Genomic DNA, 18,008 nt, shown 5'->3' on the forward strand with positions numbered 1-18,008 from the left:
AAAAGAAATGAAGAAATTACTCTTGGAATAATAACAGCGCACAGCGGCAGTGTCCCCCGCACATGCGCAGACGGGGTGGATTCCCTGGACGGACGCTAGGGGATGGGCTTCTGAGGTGGTGCTGCTGCTGCTGCTGCTGGTGCTGGTGATGATGGTGATGGTGACGGTGAGCTATGCATGGTGGCCATTTTAAGCTTTTTACCATCCTCCACCTGCTAATACCAAATTCCCCGCAGCACCCCCCCTCCGTGCACTGTATGCAGCTTTGGGGCCCCTCAATTAATCCAGGAATGACATTTGCTGTCATTTCTTTTACTCCCAATGCATGGAGGGGTGGATATTAAAAAATCTGATGATTGACTGTGATAAGAACAATATTAGATGTGATGTGTGTTCCACAATCTTTATACTACAGCATAATGGATCAGAGAGTCTAATGTTTCTGTAATGTATAATATAGGTTCTAAAGTTGGATTCGTTTTCTCTCCGAACGTGCCAACAGAGTTGATCCAAAGTAGCCCAAAGGTCCCGCTGGTCAGGCCTTAGAAGCCCTTATATGTCGCCAAGACAAAATGAGCCCACCTCTGGTCATCCATTTGGTCATTAAAAAGAACATATACAATATGGGGTATATTTTATATAGTTTAGGATGAATGTACCGGGAAGGAAAAAGCGCACGTATCCTACAAGCTGGTATTTTTAATTTATCTTTGCCCCATATAAATTATATATTGACAGTTTTTTTTATTGGCACAGAATAATCAAAATCAACTGTACATTCACTGTTTTTTTGTCTTGCATATTATCAAAATGTATGAATGAAACATTTGTTATTCTTCTACACACACACGCACACCTGGTTAAACCTCCGACTTCAGCGGGGGGAAAAGTCTCCTTCCACGCGTCCTCACGTGTGAACCTATCGAGGGATCCTTCCTGTGCGAGAGGGTGAACACCTCGAGAAAACACCACTCAGAAAGTCACGTTTCCACCAGAAAGACCGAAGCTGCCACCCCCTCTCACCCTCCTCCTCCTCCTCCTCTCCTCCTCCGCCGTGAATACGCAGAGATACGGACCCGCCTGCTGCCCTGCGGACTGAGAGCCCACCGAGCGAGGCGTCCTTCCTTCCTTCCTTCCTTCCTTCCGCCGCTCCGCTTCGGGTGTCCTCTTTGATTTGTCGAAAGCCATCCCCCCCCTTCCCCACTCCCACACCTCAGAAAATGCTGAAGCAGTAGCATGACACACGTTGTAAGTTGTTACACCTTTGAGCCGAGGCAGAATGTGAGGCTATTCTTTTTGTGTGTTGTTGTCGTGTGGCGTCATATTGACACATTGAGAGTGTGTTTCTGTTAGCTAGCGTTAGCTCACAGAATCACTGTCTGACATCCAACGGCGTAACGTTCGCAGATGTTAGCAATCCGACAGGGGAGGTGGCTGTGTTATCTTTTTGGTGGGGGTGGCTGTGGGGTTTATCGGGGATGCTGGTCGGACGCGTTACCTGTCCGCTGTGTGCAGCAGGTACCCACGCAACTCAACGGTGAAGGGTAACGCCGGGGTTAGCTTAGCCACAGCTAGCTTAAGCTAAGCATCAATGTTGATGCTAGCTGACGTTAGCGTGTAGTGTAGAGGTAACGTTAGCTTGCATTTGGTCCAGGCCTTCTTCTTCTTTTTTTTTTAAAACACCGTTTGTGCTACAAACGGACCGAGAACAAGTGTGCGTTGCCTCAAAGGTCTGCAAACAACGTCTAATATAGTGGAGCGAAGCTGTCTAATGAAGGTGTGTTTTTCGCAGTGGAAGATGGCTTGAAACGCTAGAAATGTGCAAAAAGTTAAAGCTCTTGAAAGCTCCTTTCATTTGTTTCTCCCCCCCTCACACATGACTAATGGCATATGATCGCAGAACCACTGCCATGCGTTACACGACACCGAGGAGCCCATTTGGATTCGTGGTTGTTTTCGCCCCGCAGTGCATGTGTGCGGGGGGGGGCTGTCCCTGTCCCTGTCCCTCGGAGCACCAGCGAGGTGTAATTGTTGTCTCTTACTCTTTATTGTTCTTCACTGAACCTGCCAGTGATGCACGGTTTGGGCTCCCAACACAAATGTCAGACTCCTTTTTGAGACATTGATGCATTTAACAGGATTAGAGTCATTGGGACACCAATCAGGCTCAATTTTAAACTACCAATGGTGGTTTGAGGAAGGAGATTATGTCGGATTTAATCTTAAGTGGTTTAGATGGAGCATCTTTCTATTTTTACTTCATTCACTCATTATTGTTGTTATAATGGTCATTTCTTTGCAGTTCGAGCATGGCAGATAGAAAAGGAAAACCTGTCACTGCAATCAAAACACTGTCAAAGAGAGAACAAGAAGACCACAAGAAGAAGGTACGGAGGTTGGAGATGTCGCACTAATTAATATGGTTTAGTGCTTTTTAGATTTAGAAAACTGATCACCAATATTATAGTTCTGAAGTAGATGATTTAAAATGCGTTGTACATGTTTTCAGGAGGAAGAAAAAGCAGCGGAGGTTTTTGAAGAATTCTTGGCGTCCTTTGAGACCAGCGAGAAAAGTGGAGTGAAAACTTTTGTCCGTGGTGGAATTGTGAATGCAACTAAAGGTCAGCAGCAAACACTTTGCAATCCTGTCTCAATTCTGCTCCACTTCTACTGCATGACATGTCTGCACAAAAAGATGTTTCGTGAGTGATCTGTTTCAGTAATGAATTGCCTTTCAAATCTAAAGATAGCTGAAAATAGTTATTATTTAAGAGCATCAGGCTGACTCAGCAGTGAAATAGTTGACCGTCTTATTAGTGCCCATATCTTTTGAACGCCTTAGTAAAATTCATCCACTCTGCGGACCTGAAGTCAGCGTTCCATTATCGCTTTAATAGGAAAAATGAAATGAAATCCCCGCTATTAATGAACAGTTCTTCAACATACTGTTAGACGTGTATAGACACTGTAAACACTGAGCCTCTCCGATCTTTCTTGTAGTACTCTAGATGTGTTTTGGTCTCAAGACGCCCTTTTAAAGGTCTCGTGTAGGACTAATGATTTTAATACCATTACTGTGGTGCATTATCTGATTTTTCTGTCAACTACTGTGATTGCTCATAGAGAAACAAAATGCCCCCATGCGATGCCTCTTTGATTACTTCATCAAAGCTTTCTTATGGTCCACTTATACAGTTCTTGCTCACTTATAGTATATGGATTAACTCCTAGTCTCAACCCCTCAAAGTCCTGGTCCTGTCTTTTATCTTAACACTCTGGTCTTGTTCATGTCTTGGTCTTGATTTAAGTGTTCTTGACTACAACACTAATTGTTGGAGAGTCATTTTTTTTGATGATTGCATTGAATATTTTTTGCAGAGGAAGAAGCAGCAGAGGTAAAGAAAAATAAGCTGTATCGACCTGCTGGCAAGTTTGTCCCCGTGTCCCAGCATGTCTCACCGGTATCATTTGCTGAAAGCAAGAAGTCTGTGAGTTGGTCCTTAGACGCTTGTATCGTGACATGATACACTGATTAAAGTAGGAAGTAGGAAACCTACTTTTAACTTTGAATGTTGCTTTGTCTGTTTGTTTGATTAATAGACATTTAAAAAAAAGGCCGAAGAAAAGAAGAAGAGCAATCTTGAACTCTTCAAAGAAGAACTTAAGCTGTAAGTCATTTTGCAAATAAGCTTAGTATCCAGTCCAATAGGTCGACGTCTTTGGCACACATAAGCTTACGTATTGCGTGTTTGACAAATGCAGAATACAAGAAGAGCGAGAGGAAAGATATAAAAAGAAGAAAAATGATGGTGGTGGCGGAGGAGGAGGATTTGCGGAACTGGACACGCCGCTATCAGGACGGTCAGGTGAGAATACCTCCACGACATTGTTCTATTTGTTGAGAATGTCTTCTCTGAGAATGTCCCTCTCTAAATCGTCCTAACCTCAATGCTCCTCCCCCCCCCCCCCCCCCCCGACCCGACAGTGTTATACGATGACCTGACAGTGCCAACCACCACTAACCTCTACATTAGCTGCATTAGCCCAAAGGTAACTGAGCACACCGACTCTTAATTAGACTTAGCTAAGTACACAAACACTTCCCACCCCTTTACCTTTTTTTTTTTTTGTCAGATGAACGAGGAGATCCTCTGCAAAGAGTTTGGTAAGTATGGTCCTCTGGCCAGCGTGAAGATCATGTGGCCCCGAACAGACGAGGAGCGCTGCAGGACGTCCAACCGAGCCTTTGTGGCCTTCATGACGCGGAAGGACGCGGAGAGGGCCTTGTCTTCACTTGATGGTACGGTTGACTCTTTCAGGGTTTTTATTGAGCAGGTTAATGCAGCACCCATCACCGCGTTGGTCCGACACTTGACTGTGATGACGTTTTGTAGGTAAAGTGATCATGGGGTTTGAAATGAAGCTCGGCTGGGGCAAACCAGCACGGATTCCGCCCCAGCCTCTCTACACGCCGGCGGGGGTGCGGGTCACCCCACCGCCCCCGTCGGGCCTCCCCTTCAACGCTCAGCCGAGAGATCGCTTCCGCAATGACTTCACCAAGCCGCTCGGCATGTCCAAAGGAGAGCTCGACAAGGTAAAGTTGTCTTTTCTTCCCCTCTTTGATGTGTGTTTGGCACTACAGTCCCTACAAGACTAGATTCAATAAGACTCTACTGTATGATTATGTAAAAAGTAATGCTCCACTCGTAATGCAATGTTTTTTAGGGGAATATGCACACCCTGAAAATGTGTTTATTTGGCCCAATAAATACAAAAACAAGGTTCTGTAACTGATTCAGAATGAGTTGATTATCAACTGTATTATTTATTAGTTGGTCAGTCATAGCAAAAAGTTGTGAATAATGTTATGATGCTGCATGTTTGTCATCATTCTTCCAATTGATCACCTTGTCTGTTCTGTGCCATATTGCAGGGTAACAAAATGCATAAATTCAAAGTAACAAAAACAGTTTGACTTGTGAATGTTTAATATAAAGCGTTAGATGAGTTAGCTTGGCTAATTCATCTGGCTTAGCATTTTTACATTAGTTAACTGAAGCTGTGTGTTCCTCCCCTCATTTCACTGACAATGAATGCTATCGTCGTTTTCTATGCTGTATGTATCCTGCAGTGTTTCATCTGTACAAGTACTCACTTTTTAATACTTTCACTATTTGATTTGACTTCACAAACAGACTCTGTCCGAAGCCGTAGTCAAAGTGGTTATCCCAACCGAAAGGTACACACACTCTTCCTACTACGACTGCCCAGCTGAAATAACACCGTGTTACAGGACCTGTACAGATTCAGGCTGTTAATGCATCCGACATGAAGCACACGATAAACAATCCTGTGGACATTTGGCTGTCTGCAACGTAGAACGGAGGGTTCCAAAAGTAGACGTCAAAGGTCCCCATCTCCTCAGATTTACATGCAGTGAATGCAGTTAGTATTTCTTTAATAGACACTAGTGTTTACCCCTTCTGGTTTGCCCAAATGCCCGTCTTATTAATATGTGTTAGACTTGGAAAATGACTGTAAGCACATCTTTGAGCCCTGGGTTTCCCCATGGGCGGGCTGAGACACTGCAGACCGATACAGCTAGAAGGCAGATAGATCTGATATTAACCCGAGTCAGACGATGTAGATTCATGCTGGTGCTGTAAGTCAAACTAAGTACTGCTTCAGGGTTAGGGTAGTGAGCGTTACGAAGGGCTAACTGCAGCGGTAGATCTGACACAAAATCAGGTAACACTGCATGAACACACTGTACATTGATGCTCCGGTTCAGGCCTTCTCTATGGCACCCTGATGCTGATATATCACGTGTTTCAGTTATTTTAGGAGCCTCATTTGTATTACAGTCAAACTGGCCTGTATAATCATTGACTAGATGTTTGAGATTTGTGCAATTCTTTTTTTTTTTTTACGCCTTCCATGGACACAGTGACCCAGGAACATTTTTAAAGTACACTGATGCACTGTCTGCACAGAGGACAGTGACTAAGCACTTTGGCAAAGTGTCGCCTTTTATTACGGTCAACTTATCCACGCATGGGCCACTAGTGGAGCATCAGGAGGCGTTAGAGATGTTGCTGCGTGCGAAACCCCGCTCTGATCCGCTCTCCTCTTCCCACAGGAACCTATTATTCCTCATCCACAGGATGATAGAGTTTGTGGTGCGTGAAGGCCCCGTGTTCGAAGCGGTAATCATGAACAAGGAGAAAAGCAACCCGGATTACAGGTAAGTGCCGCCGCTGGTAAGTGCGTGTGTTGTGTGATCCGGATATGTTTGGTCAGCTTGCTCTTTTATTTGTTTTCAGGTTCCTCTTTGACAACAAAAGCCAAGATCATGTGTACTACCGCTGGAAACTCTTCTCCATCCTGCAGGTACGTTTTCACTCACCTGGAAAACGCTGTCGGAGGAGTCGTGCCCCAATTCTGTCCTCGATAATGTAGCCGTTCATGTGAATGAGTGATTCTTCTCTTTATCGATGCCGTCATCCCTGCCGCAGGGTCAGTCCCCGACCGAGTGGCGCACCACAGACTTTCGCTTGTTCCGGGGGGGCTCCATGTGGAGACCCCCCATCCTAAACAACTACTCTCAGAGAGATGAAGACCGGGCCGATGCGGAGGAGGCTGCCCCCCCTGAGGAGGAGGTGAAGAAAGGGCAGCTCAGAGCGGAGTAAGTGCGTCCAGGCAGGCCAGACCCGAGCCGCGAGTTCACCTCTTGCGTGTCGCTCCGGTCGCGTCGCATGTGAAACCCCCGTGGTCCCTCTCTGCCTCGCAGGCACAAGCTGAGGCTGGAGACGTTGCTGAAGGAGCTCACGCCGAGCAGAGAAGACGTCGCCAGCGCCATGCTGTTCTGTCTGGAGCGAGCAGACGCAGCAGAGGAAGTAGTGGGACACATCACCGAATCTTTTTCCTTACTCCAGACGCCCCTTCAGAAGAAGGTCGGTGTGTAAAGAAAGCTGCACAGCGTGTCTTTGTAAACCGCAGGTGCATTTTACCTTTTTTTGTTGTTGTTTTGTCTTCTTTCCCACAGATTGCCAGATTATATCTCGTGTCAGATATCTTACACAACTCGTGTGCCAAAGTAGCCGGCGCATCATATTATCGTAAATAGTAAGAGACTTTCCTTCAAATCCGCTTCAACACTTTTTGTCATCTTTTATTTCTCCTTCATGGGACGGTCTTAAAGTGTTTTTCTGACTCTTGTCTTTACAGTTTTGAAACAAAGCTAACGCAGATATTCGGAGACCTTAACGCGGCGCATAAAAACATACAAGCCAGGCTGCAGGCAGAACAGTTTAAGGTAGTAATGTCTTCCATCTGCTTTGCACAGTGACATTTACCACAACGGGAAACAAAAGAAAGAGCTCATTTGTTCCCCTTTCTTCTCAGCAAAAGGTCACAAGTTGCTTTAGAGCATGGGAAGACTGGGCCATATACCCGGAGCCTTATTTAATCCACCTTCAAAACATCTTCCTGGGCTTCGCCAAAGCTGTGGAGGAGTTGAAAGAGCCAGCAGAGGTGATTTGCATATTTATCTGGTCATTTTAAGATGTTTCCCCCCCCCCCCCCCCCCCCCCCCCATATTGGCATTCAAACAATTGAAAGGCGTCCAAAAAACACATTTGCTGACGGAACCCGTCCGTCTCCCCGCAGGAAGTGTCCGTCTTTATCGACGGCGCGCCCATAGACGGGCTGCCTCTGCACAGAGACCCCGCGGATGACCTGGACGGCTGCCCCCTGGGCTGGGACCCTCTGGACGGAGTCCCCGTGGACGACCTAGACGGCGTCCCCTTGGCGGTGGCCATGGATGACATCGACGGAATGCCCCGTGAGTCCATGTGCAAAACGCTTCTTTTGACCAGAAGTCCGCCGTTTCCTGTTCTGTTGTCGATGATCCGGCTCAGGTGTCACGAGTCGATAACGCGATCAATCCCGCCTCTCAATTGTCTCTTTCTTCCCCCCCCGCCCCGCCCCCAGTGGAGGAGAGCAACGTTCCTCTCTCCAGAGTGCCTTTGTCCAAGTGGGAGAGGACTGCTGATACCGGGACATTTTCTCAAGGTAGCAGGTGTGGAGATTCGCTCACGTGTCATACGAACCGCTCCCCTCCTGCTCACCGTTTCCCCCCCCCTTTTTGTCCCTCAGCCAAGGCCGAGTCCAAGTGGGACATGGTGGTGGAGCCAAACAGTGAAGCCGAGGTGAATGTAAGGTAAGGCCCTGTGGTCGGTATCGATGCATCCCGGGTCTTAACTTTCCCTCCTGAGGGGGCACACGCCCATTGCGTAATCTGTCCGATGGCATGGAAGAAATGTATGTTTTTTTCTCTTCTTCCCCCCCCCCCAACCCCTCCGGGGACAGTGTCAACTCGCAGGACGGAGACGAAGACTCGCAGAGTGACAGTAGCGACGACTCCAGCAGATTGTCCAAGTATGAGAGCGCAGATTTCCAGAGCTCCCTCAAAAGTTTTCAAATGTCTGAAAGCAAAAGGAAACGGTTGAGAGAGCTGGAGGCAAGTCCACATTTGATCTTTTGTTTTATATGAATGTTTGCTTCAATATAGAATCAATGTGAGAGTCTTCCTGTTGCGTTGGCTGTGGATCCACCCATCGACTTCAACAACCGCTTTGAATCGGAAATATACCAAATTTTGAGTTGTTGCATAAAACAGGCGGAACTCTTTGACTCCTTTGAGCTGCTTCCCATTGAAGCATGTGACCGTGCAGCACTGATCAGATGTGTCTCGACCCAGGTGAAGGTCATGAAGGCCCAAGACGAGCTGGAATCCGGCAAACGGACGAGGAAGTCCGGAATGAGCATACAACAACAAGTGGAGCACTACAGGAACAAACTGCTCCAGAAGGTGGGTGCTGTTGATCTCACATTGAATGTTTTGATTAATTATGCTCAAGATCTTATATACACGCAGTGTTCATTCTGCTGTCATGGTCTCCAAAGCAAAAATACAAGCATCACAGGAATGTAGTAGAAATATTTCTTTAATCAGGAACCGTGTGGGGCAAAATGTACAGAACATAAAATTACACTATGAAATTGAGTCAGTTGGCACAGTTAAAAAAAAAGTTATGACACAGGTCATCTGCAGATTGAGAACAATGTGCGCCACCTACAGGAGATTAAGCAAAAGCTGCTGTTTTTTTACTCAACTGCTTTGAGCCACACAGAAAAAAGCATATAAAATCAAATTGTGCTTTCTTCTTCTGTGAGTGTCACTGTTGATAAATACTGGGGCAGTAGTTGTGACAAGGGGGGGGGGAGAAACGGCTCAGGTCTAACATCGACAAAGCAGCAGCAAGCGGGCCGTTACGCCTTTGTGTCACTTCATCGGCATGTTTCTCTACCGTAGGAGTTTGAAAAAGATGAAGACAAGAGTGAGAAAAGGTCTAAAGACAAGTCCAAGGATGAGAGAAAGGACAAAGACAGGAGCAAACGAAGCGAGGACGGAGTCCGGCGGCGCGGCCGCAGCAGGGATCCCGACGAGCGCCCGCGGAGGTCGAGGAGCGTCTCCCCGTTAAAGCAAGTGCAACGAGACTCGTGTGTGTGTGCTCTCAATCAAAAGCAATCGGTTATACCTTTAACCTTTTTTTTTTTTTTTTCTCTCCCCCCTTCAACAGGACAAAGTCTCCCAAATGGTCCAAGCATTCCCGGTCGCCATCCCCGAACCGGAAGACGGTGAAGTCGAGGTCGCGGTCGCCGCATCGTTCCCACAAGAAGGCAAAGAAGAGCAAACATTGACTCTTGAGCCTCGTCATACATACAGACCCGTCTGACCCGACTCGCCTCCCATGCAAGATTCAGCACTCTTTTTGTATGATGAAGTTTGAACACTGTAACTAATTATATATATTTTTGTTTTGTTTTTAAAATGATAACCAGAAATGTTGCTGCAAATGTTCTGAAACTAAATAAATCACTGCGGGTAATGAATGTGTGTGGGACGTGTTTGGTAGGGCCAGGTATCAAACATTCTTCCAGTTTGTTTGGACTTTTATTGAAGAAATTAATAAAGCATTTGGTTCTGTTTACAAAAAGGTGCAAGTATGCAATGTTACACACTAAATTTAAACTACTATTTTGAAATGAAATGTGCTTTTATTCAACAAAACAATTTATCAAAAGCAATTTTTAGCCGGTATTTTGGAAAAATTGTAAGATACCCAGCCTGATAAATCAGATTTTCAAGTTATCTGCTAAAATGTCTGATATATATTTTAAAGAAAGGCTTGAGAAGTTGAATTTAGAAAAGCGATCTAGATTTCATAGGCACAATTAACTCCAAACCAGCTGGCTTTGAAGACAATGGTTACATCTCTTTACATAAGACACATTAAAAGTTGAGACTGACGTGGACAGTGTCTTGCGCTTAACATCTGAAAGCCAAAAGAAATGAGATTGGTGGCTGTGTACTACAGAATAGCATCTTGGCTTGACTCAACTTTGACCCCCACGGCTGAAAATGAGCACCGTCTCAGTGTTTCTGGCTCCTTTCTTGGTTTTTCTTAACGCCAAACCGTTCACAGTAGCTTGGTATTAAAGATTTAAAAAAAAAAAAAAATAATGAAACGTGACCGTGAATCCCACCGTGTCTGTATTAAACAGTCAATTCCACATCGTCCACTCTCGGGTCCCTGTTCCCCCCCCCCCCCCCCCGAAGGGGCTGCAGCGGTGACCTTTAGCTGTCCGAGTGGGGAGCGGTGAAAACCTCTCGCAAGTGCTCAGTACTTTTTGACGTTGATGAAAACCTTGATGGCTCCGGTGAAGTCAGCCGAGAGCAGAACCTCCGTGTGATCCGTCTTCAGGGCTCCTGCGAACGACATACACTTGTTACGGCACCCGCGCGGAGGTCACAAAAAAAAAAAAACAGGCCTGTGTGTGTTACTTTGGGACGTACCCGAGGGTATCGTCTCGGAGTCGGTGGAGTCCAGGCTCTTGCTCTCGGCTTCCGGTTTGTCTGCTCCGGCTTCTGGTGGAACGATGAGGCCCGGGTGCGGTGCGAAAATGGCCGAGGTGACCACTGCGTTGTGTGCTGAAAGAGGAGTTTGCTCAATCAATCAATCAGACAAAGCGGTTACGTTAAAATGACGTTTTCCCCCCCCCCCCCCCCCCCCCCCCCCGACGGCTACCTTTAATTCCTTCCCAGAAGTCGTTGCGGTCCCGACGCACCGAGGTGAATTTGCTCAGGTCGTGGTAAGTGCTCCAGATGTACACGTACTTGTCCTCCGAGCCGCTGACTATGAAGGAGTAGTCGTGACTGTCGGGGGGGGGGGGGGGGGGGGAGAAACGGATGGCATGAAAACACACTAAATTGCTTGGGCGCCTTGAATGAGCCGCTGCCGTGCCGCCCTCACCTGAAGCTCGCCTTGATCTGGCTGCTGCTGTTCACGTAGCCTTTGTACTTCATGGATAAAGACAAGTCCCTCAGGTCATAAAGGCGAATGCGGGAATCATTCGAGGTCACCAAAATCTACCGAGGGGATGGATGGGGGGGGGGGGAAGAGACATTCGTCATTCACAAGCGGTGACATGGATCACACACACAGCCTTCCTAGTGGTGGTGGGGGGGGGGGGGGGGGGGGGTGTCGGGTGTTACCTTATTCTCTCCGGGCAGGGGTTCGATGCCGGTGATCTTTCGGCCGACTTTGTTCCTGCCTCTGGTGGACCTCACGTGGATTTGAGTGTGGTATTTCAGACGCTGTGGGGGGACAAACACATTTCACCTGGAGCCAACGCTGAACATTGAGAGCAGAGAAAGTGCCCGCCGGGTACCTCCGTGTCGTAGAAGATGCAGCGGCCGTCGTAGGTGCCGATGACGGCGTACTTCCCGTTTTGGCAGAAGTTGGCCGCCGTGATGAGGCGCGTCTGGCCGTCCACCTCGTTCCACAGCGCCACCTTCTTGTCGGGAATGTTCCAGAGCCGCAGCTTTCCATCCAGAGAGCCACTCAGGAAGTATCGGTCGTCCTGGGAAACGAGAGGCACGTGCTCGCTGTAAATACAACCCGGGGGGGGGGTTCTGAAATGAATAGATGTTTGGGGGCGGGAGGGGGTCAACTCACTCTGGGATGGAAAGCAATGGCTGTGACAAAATCGATGTGCTGAAAGCAGCAGAGGCACTCTCGCCTGGATATGTGCCACAGTCGGACCGTCTTGTCCATGGACGAGGAGAGGAGGAAGAAGTTCTGGATTGACAAAAAAAAAAAAAAAAAAACAGGCACTCAGAATGTCTACAGCGTGTGGAGAGGAGAGGTCACAGAAGAAAAGAGGGAGCGAGGCGTCACCTTCGACCAGGACAAGTCCAGCAGATCAGCGGTGTGACCTTTATACTTGCAGAAGGGGACCTGTCGGAAGGGGGCGGTCCTGTCTTCCGTGTCGGGGTCCTCTGGAGCACAACTCGCCTGTGGCGAGAGTACGACGCGTTAGTGTCAAGCACATGAGGCGCAGCGATATCCGTCCCCGAGGCGCCCGACAACCCGCAAAGCACAGAGGTGATCGCCGCTCACCGCGTGGTCGTCTGACTTCGAGGAGCACAAGCTTTCCTGAGAAGGAGACGGTGAAACTCGTCCTGCCAAAAAAAAAAAGAAACGCAGAATCTCAACAAACAGCGGAGCATCGGAATGGAAATAAACCAACAAGTCTTTCTTTTACCTTCCGTGTTGTACTTCATCCTCATGTTATTGAAGTAGTCGAAGGCAGCCTTCAGGACCCAGATGCGGACCACGTTGTCCTGGCCCGCAGACGCCAGCAACCTCCCGCAGTGGGAGAACTTCATGGTCCAAACGGCCCCCTGAGGAGAAGGCACGTGAAAGCCGGGTCCCCTCTCCACGCATTGACGACACACCCATAGACCTCCGGCCCTCTCACCATGTGCTCGCCGCTCAGGTCCTGCACGACTTTGATCTGGTCGAAGTCGAAGGGGCCCTTGAAGCTGTGCGCCGCCTTGAACTTGGCGGGCCTGGTGTAGGGCATGCCCTCGTCATCACTCGACGACGGATCGTCCTGATCTGTGTGGAACACTTAGAGCCCCGCCCCAAGAGCCAAAGTCAGAACTCCTTACGAACTGTTTTTCGGGGCGGTGGCGCTCGGCGAACCCGTCGCCATGCAGGAAGCGCCATTGGGCCCATTTTCATGGTTATACAGAGCTTGTTCCAGATCCGATGGACACATTCATGGACACATGGACCTCAGGGAACTACGTCAAATCCCTGTTAACTCACTGGAAAACTGATTTGTGATTTAGGACAATAAGAGGTCGCTATGCGAGGAAGATTGTTTATGTTCGTCACAGTAAGAAGTGAATGAAGCTACATTGTGTAGTAGTACTTTAGTACACCGTGTAAAAGTGCGATCCTGCAGTGTGACCAGGGGGCCAAATGCTGGAAGTGCTTTACTGTATTTCTACCTTCATCTCGCACACTCTTCACTTTGTTCACTGCCTTGGCTCCGTACTCGTCAGCGAGATGCTTGGCCTTCTTAACGGACTTGCCCAGAAATTTTTTGAACTGCGTTCTGGTTGGAAAAACAAGGGACGCCATGATACGATATTATATGCGTTTCATCATGCGGGAGACAATCGACTCCGACCACCGGGGGGGGAGGGGGGGGGGGGGGGTTTCCTCACGTTTTCTGTTTCAGTTTCCCTCCGTCCGTGTCTGCCAGGGGAGCCTGAGCCTTGTCGTCGTCATCGGACTGCGCTGCGTCGTTCCTGAGGGGAGAAGCAGGTGGAACCGTTGGTGATGAGGCTTTAAAAGCTTTTCCGAGGGAATGTGCTACATGACGGAGAACCCTTTGGCTACTCACGTGATGTACTCCTTGGTCCTCCTCATGATGTGCAGGGTGAGCGGGTTGATCCCCGCAGGGAGCTTCTCTTCGGCCTGGATCAGAGGGATCTCTTCCCCCGTGTCCAAATTCTTGATCATCACACTGGCCAGTATTTCCTGGTTTTAAGAACACACACGAGACAATTCACATTTTGTGTGTGAAAAGGTCGACGTGAGGAATGTGCGAGACGCTGGGTTAAAATACGACAAAAACAAAACGCAGAGAGGGGGGGGCTCTCACTTCATCCGTCAGCTCCCTGCCAGAGTCGGAACGTGGACGCTGGGGCCCCGGAGTTTGTTCTCCGCCCTGAGAGGACGTCCGTCCGTCCTCATTTTCCTACAAAGGGCAAGAGGAGCTAGATTAGGGCAAGAGGAGCTAGATTAGCAAGCTCCTTCACAATTGGGGGGGAAAAAAAGAAGAAGAAGTCAGGGCCACGGCCCCCTCTGACCTGCGCCGTCACCACTTTGTCCCCACTGGTGGCGCTGGCCAGATCCAAGGAATGCTGCAGCTCTTTGGTTAGACTCCTCACTGTGCTGCTGGGGGACACCAGGCCTGAGAGCTCCAGATCGTCGCCGCCGACCGCCGACACTAAACCGCCGTGCGACAGGACAACAGCGGGTTCAGTTCAACAACAGGCGGCAGTTTCAGGTCTCGCAGAGAATCTACAAACGGCATAAAACCCCGAAACGCTCGGCTCTCATATCGCCGCCCGTATGAGATCAGCGACGTTTTTTTTCAACCTTTTTCAAAGCAAAGTCAATCAATCACGTTAAGAAAAAAGTATAAATTTAAAAACTCGCACAATATTTTGCATCAACGTAACGGCCGCCAGGTTTTTTCTACCTTCCAGTCCGCTCGGCCGCAGACACTCCTGAGACTTCTTGGAAGGCAGACTCGGCCAAAACGGCGGAGGCGGCCTCGGCGGGGGGCCTCCGCCGGGAGGGGGCGGGCGCGAGGGAGGAGGCTTCTTGGTGCTTGCTACAATGTCTGGTTCCACAGTGATCTGCCGCGGGGGCTTGGTGGGCCCGGAGGAGGAGGAGGAGTCAGAGTCGGCCGGCCGGTCGGCGAACAGAACCTGGTCCAAGATGTCCGCGGGCCTCTGCCCCCGCATCCCGTGCTCGGCGACCACGGCAGCCCCGTCCAGCGCAGCGAGCCCTACGGCGCTGGTGATGTCCGGGGGCTGGACGCCTTCTCGGGGCCCGGCCGGCGGCTCGGAGGCCGGCGGAGAGCACACCGCCGGCCTCTCGGCCACCTGGGGGGGGGCCGCCGGCTCCGCGGGAAGCTCCTGGGCGTCATTCCCTTCCTCCGCCTCCGGTTCGGCTCCCGCGCCGTCGCGCAGCGGCTCGAACAGCTGGCCCTCCTCACCGACCTCACCCGCGCTTCCCTTTTGACTCTCCTCAATGATGCTATCAATGATCTGCGAGGAGGAGAGAACAACAGCTCATTTAACAACCTGCCAATCATGACGCCAACTCCCATGTCCAGCTCCACTACAGCGGAAATACCTTGGAGGCTGTGCTTTATTTTCTTACGTTAGTAGTTAACACAAAATGAAAAACTTCTATCCACATGAAAAACTGGAAGGTACAATAAGGAACCAGACTCGCTTTTTTTGACACTTCATATTAGATAAACAAATATGAGATCTTGTTGATAAAGCTTTTTCCGGTTCATCAGGCTCATCCCGTGCATGAAAGAGAACCACATACCAGTAGGGAATCTTCGCGCGGCGTCTCGGACGTCGCCTCCCCGCAGCTCACATCTTGCGCAGCGTTTACTGACCTCTGTGAAAACTGTCCCGAAAACAGAAAGATATAACGTCCATGGAGACACGTGGGGAGATAACAAAAGGCACCCGTCAGCTTTGAGCTGAACGGAGACTCATCAAGCGCGTGGAAAGATGAAAATCTGAGTCAACTGAAGAAACAGACTAGCTTCTTTCGATGCAACCGCCTGCTGGAGGGGTCAACTCACGGCCAATTCCAAAAGAATTTCAGTGGGAATCTCTCCTGATTCCATCTATGCATAAAACACATTTCTGCCGGGAGACGCCGGCCAGCCGATGAACGTGGCAGATGTCGCGGCTAAAGGTTGAGAATTAGCAGTGAACGGCTCGTCGCTGTTAATGTTTTCGCAACGGGGACCAATATCTTATCCTGAAGTCCCGTAGGACAACTACTACAAACACTGCCGTCCCCTCTAGATATTTAAACATGTCATGCCAGAAGAGCGTACTGCGTTGGTAGGCTTTAGGTCAGATAGCTTGGGTCTATAGAAATACCCAGATTCATTGAAAGTCCAATTCTAAATCAATTCTTTATTTTATCTACAATGTAAGCAAATGGGAGTCATTTTACTAGGCACTAAAAAGGAGAAATAATCCATCTGTAAAAGACATCCAGTGACAAACTACCTCAACAGATGAAAATGAGGCGATCCAAAGGAATATGACAAAACTTATTTTAACTCCAACCTTGTATATTATCTAATTCCACTTCCCTTTCAAACCGTGAAAACATTCAAACTGAGTCAGAACAATCATTCCAATGGCGACTCAGCAGATATTGCGTTGGATCAACAGTGGCTGGTCTTGGACAAACATACCTGAGGAAAAGGAATGGCCGACTTTGTGGGTGACCTAAAAAACACAAAAAGGACACCGTTCAAAGGCACGAAAGTCAATGTCCTAAATACACCATGCTAAAACAAAACAATTCTAATCAAAAACCAAACATGCAATTCATTAATTTAACCATTGAGCGGTTACATTTATGTGTGTGAATCATAGCTATTTTATCCCACCCAAAAAATGCTGATTGTGGGACCATTTATTTTATTAAACATTTGGACATTTTTGCTTAACAAACATGATTAATAACGTGCCGTTCACTGAATAATGCATGAAATGGATATTCACTCAAAAATTGATATTTTCTCTTCTAAAAAATCAGTGTGTAATGTATATAAATTAATCATAAATTGGTAGCATTATAAAAATATATGTACTTCAGTAAGAAGTGAAAAAAGCTCCTAAAACGTCAACCAGGTGACCAATCTTTATATCATTAAATGGAATGGATCGCAGGAAAAACATCATGTGACTTGTATGTATTGCAGTTGACTCTCTGCACACATTGCATCATACTAATAATCTAATACGATACTGACTGTTTAGTTATGTGCTTCCAATTGAAGTGGGTTAGCTGTCATAGCTAAGTTGTATAGTCACTGATGGCACCCCAAATGACGAACGGAAACGTGTTCGCTAGCCACTCTTTTTACCGAAGTAAGGTATAAAAATCGGTTTTCTTACACTTTAGGAGATGGAGTCAAATTAACGTCTTCGGGAGCATCATAGAATTCCTCGGTGTCACTTGTGTCTGACGCCATGCTAACATGAATTTAGCTCACGAGCTAGTCAATTTCAGTCGGCAGGCAGCTGTCTAAAAGCCTAACCCGCGAATGCAGGTCTTACACGCATAGACTTGTTCCTCTATGCACCGCCCTTTCTTTATCTTTGTTATAGTTGAAATACTTCTGCACAGGCTTCGTCAACCGCTTTCCTGTCCAGCCCTACTCCATAACGTTTACAGATGAGCCAAATGCTAGGCTAACAGCTGTAATCTGGTCACCCGACTCACCGACGCCTATTGCTAACTAGCTTTTCTACCCTCTTATAAATCTTTGGTTCGCAGCGCGGTGTCTTCCGTGAAAATCGGACATCGATCGGTGCGTTTTTACAACAGCATACTCCTGGGTCAGCTGTCAGGCTAACGGAGCCAGTGAGCCGCGTCATAAACAAACCAGTAACACAAAAAAAACCCACATCTGACGAACGAGGTGAGTCAAAGGGCGGGGCCCGGGCTCTTTCTTCTTCTACGTTATAATTAAGGGAGATGTATGCGTGGTTTTGACTCGCTGCTGCTCCCTATCGGATTCGCCAATGAACAGCATGGAGCAGTTAAAGCAGTGTAGCCAAGATAGCCAGGCTGCTGTCCAAGTATATTTTACAGTTAAAAAAACTCAGTGTACCAGTTCAATTAACCCGCAGCACAACTCATAAGGTGAGAATTGGCTATTAAAACATGCACATAAATTCACACATAACAGGCAGGCACTTCGATTTGTAGAGCTGACAACATTTAATCAAAAATAGCATTGAA

At 48.1% G+C, this 18,008-nt stretch overlaps 2 protein-coding genes across 4 annotated transcripts; one reads left to right on the plus strand and one right to left on the minus strand.

Annotated features, from left to right (window-relative positions):
• The first annotated feature begins 36 nt into the window (after window positions 1-36).
• On the plus strand, window positions 37-9,957 carry zgc:163098 (uncharacterized protein LOC100037380 homolog). Of its 3 annotated transcripts, none has more exons than XM_037466661.2 (24): window positions 37-166; window positions 2,303-2,387; window positions 2,510-2,621; window positions 3,379-3,488; window positions 3,601-3,668; window positions 3,763-3,866; window positions 3,986-4,050; window positions 4,135-4,300; window positions 4,395-4,594; window positions 5,196-5,239; window positions 6,140-6,244; window positions 6,324-6,390; window positions 6,516-6,685; window positions 6,791-6,953; window positions 7,046-7,125; window positions 7,228-7,315; window positions 7,405-7,533; window positions 7,669-7,843; window positions 7,993-8,073; window positions 8,158-8,221; window positions 8,371-8,521; window positions 8,762-8,872; window positions 9,377-9,546; window positions 9,645-9,957. In XM_037466661.2, exons 2-24 carry the CDS (start codon window positions 2,310-2,312, stop codon window positions 9,763-9,765), a joined length of 2,622 nt encoding a protein of 873 aa, XP_037322558.1. In that variant the 5' UTR covers window positions 37-166; window positions 2,303-2,309; the 3' UTR covers window positions 9,766-9,957. The 3 variants fall into 3 exon arrangements, with proteins under 3 accessions (XP_037322558.1, XP_037322557.1, XP_037322560.1); XM_037466660.2 differs by lacking the exon at window positions 37-166 and adding an exon at window positions 921-1,248; XM_037466663.2 differs by lacking the exon at window positions 37-166 and adding an exon at window positions 1,262-1,281.
• A 469-nt stretch (window positions 9,958-10,426) lies between these two features.
• Window positions 10,427-17,712, minus strand: wdr44 (WD repeat domain 44). The gene is made up of 20 exons (XM_037466659.2): window positions 17,159-17,712; window positions 16,450-16,483; window positions 15,555-15,638; window positions 14,689-15,262; window positions 14,294-14,433; window positions 14,086-14,181; window positions 13,825-13,961; window positions 13,646-13,729; window positions 13,427-13,533; window positions 12,889-13,040; window positions 12,673-12,811; window positions 12,528-12,589; window positions 12,306-12,422; window positions 12,084-12,206; window positions 11,797-11,988; window positions 11,621-11,722; window positions 11,379-11,494; window positions 11,154-11,281; window positions 10,922-11,056; window positions 10,427-10,834 (listed from the first exon to the last, which is right to left on the minus strand). Exons 1-20 carry the CDS (start codon window positions 17,233-17,235, stop codon window positions 10,746-10,748), a joined length of 2,688 nt encoding a protein of 895 aa, XP_037322556.2. The 5' UTR covers window positions 17,236-17,712; the 3' UTR covers window positions 10,427-10,745.
• Window positions 17,713-18,008: the final 296 nt, after the last annotated feature.

Source organism: Pungitius pungitius, chromosome 16, assembly GCF_949316345.1.
Source record: "Pungitius pungitius chromosome 16, fPunPun2.1, whole genome shotgun sequence".
NCBI lineage: Eukaryota > Metazoa > Chordata > Actinopteri > Perciformes > Gasterosteidae > Pungitius > Pungitius pungitius.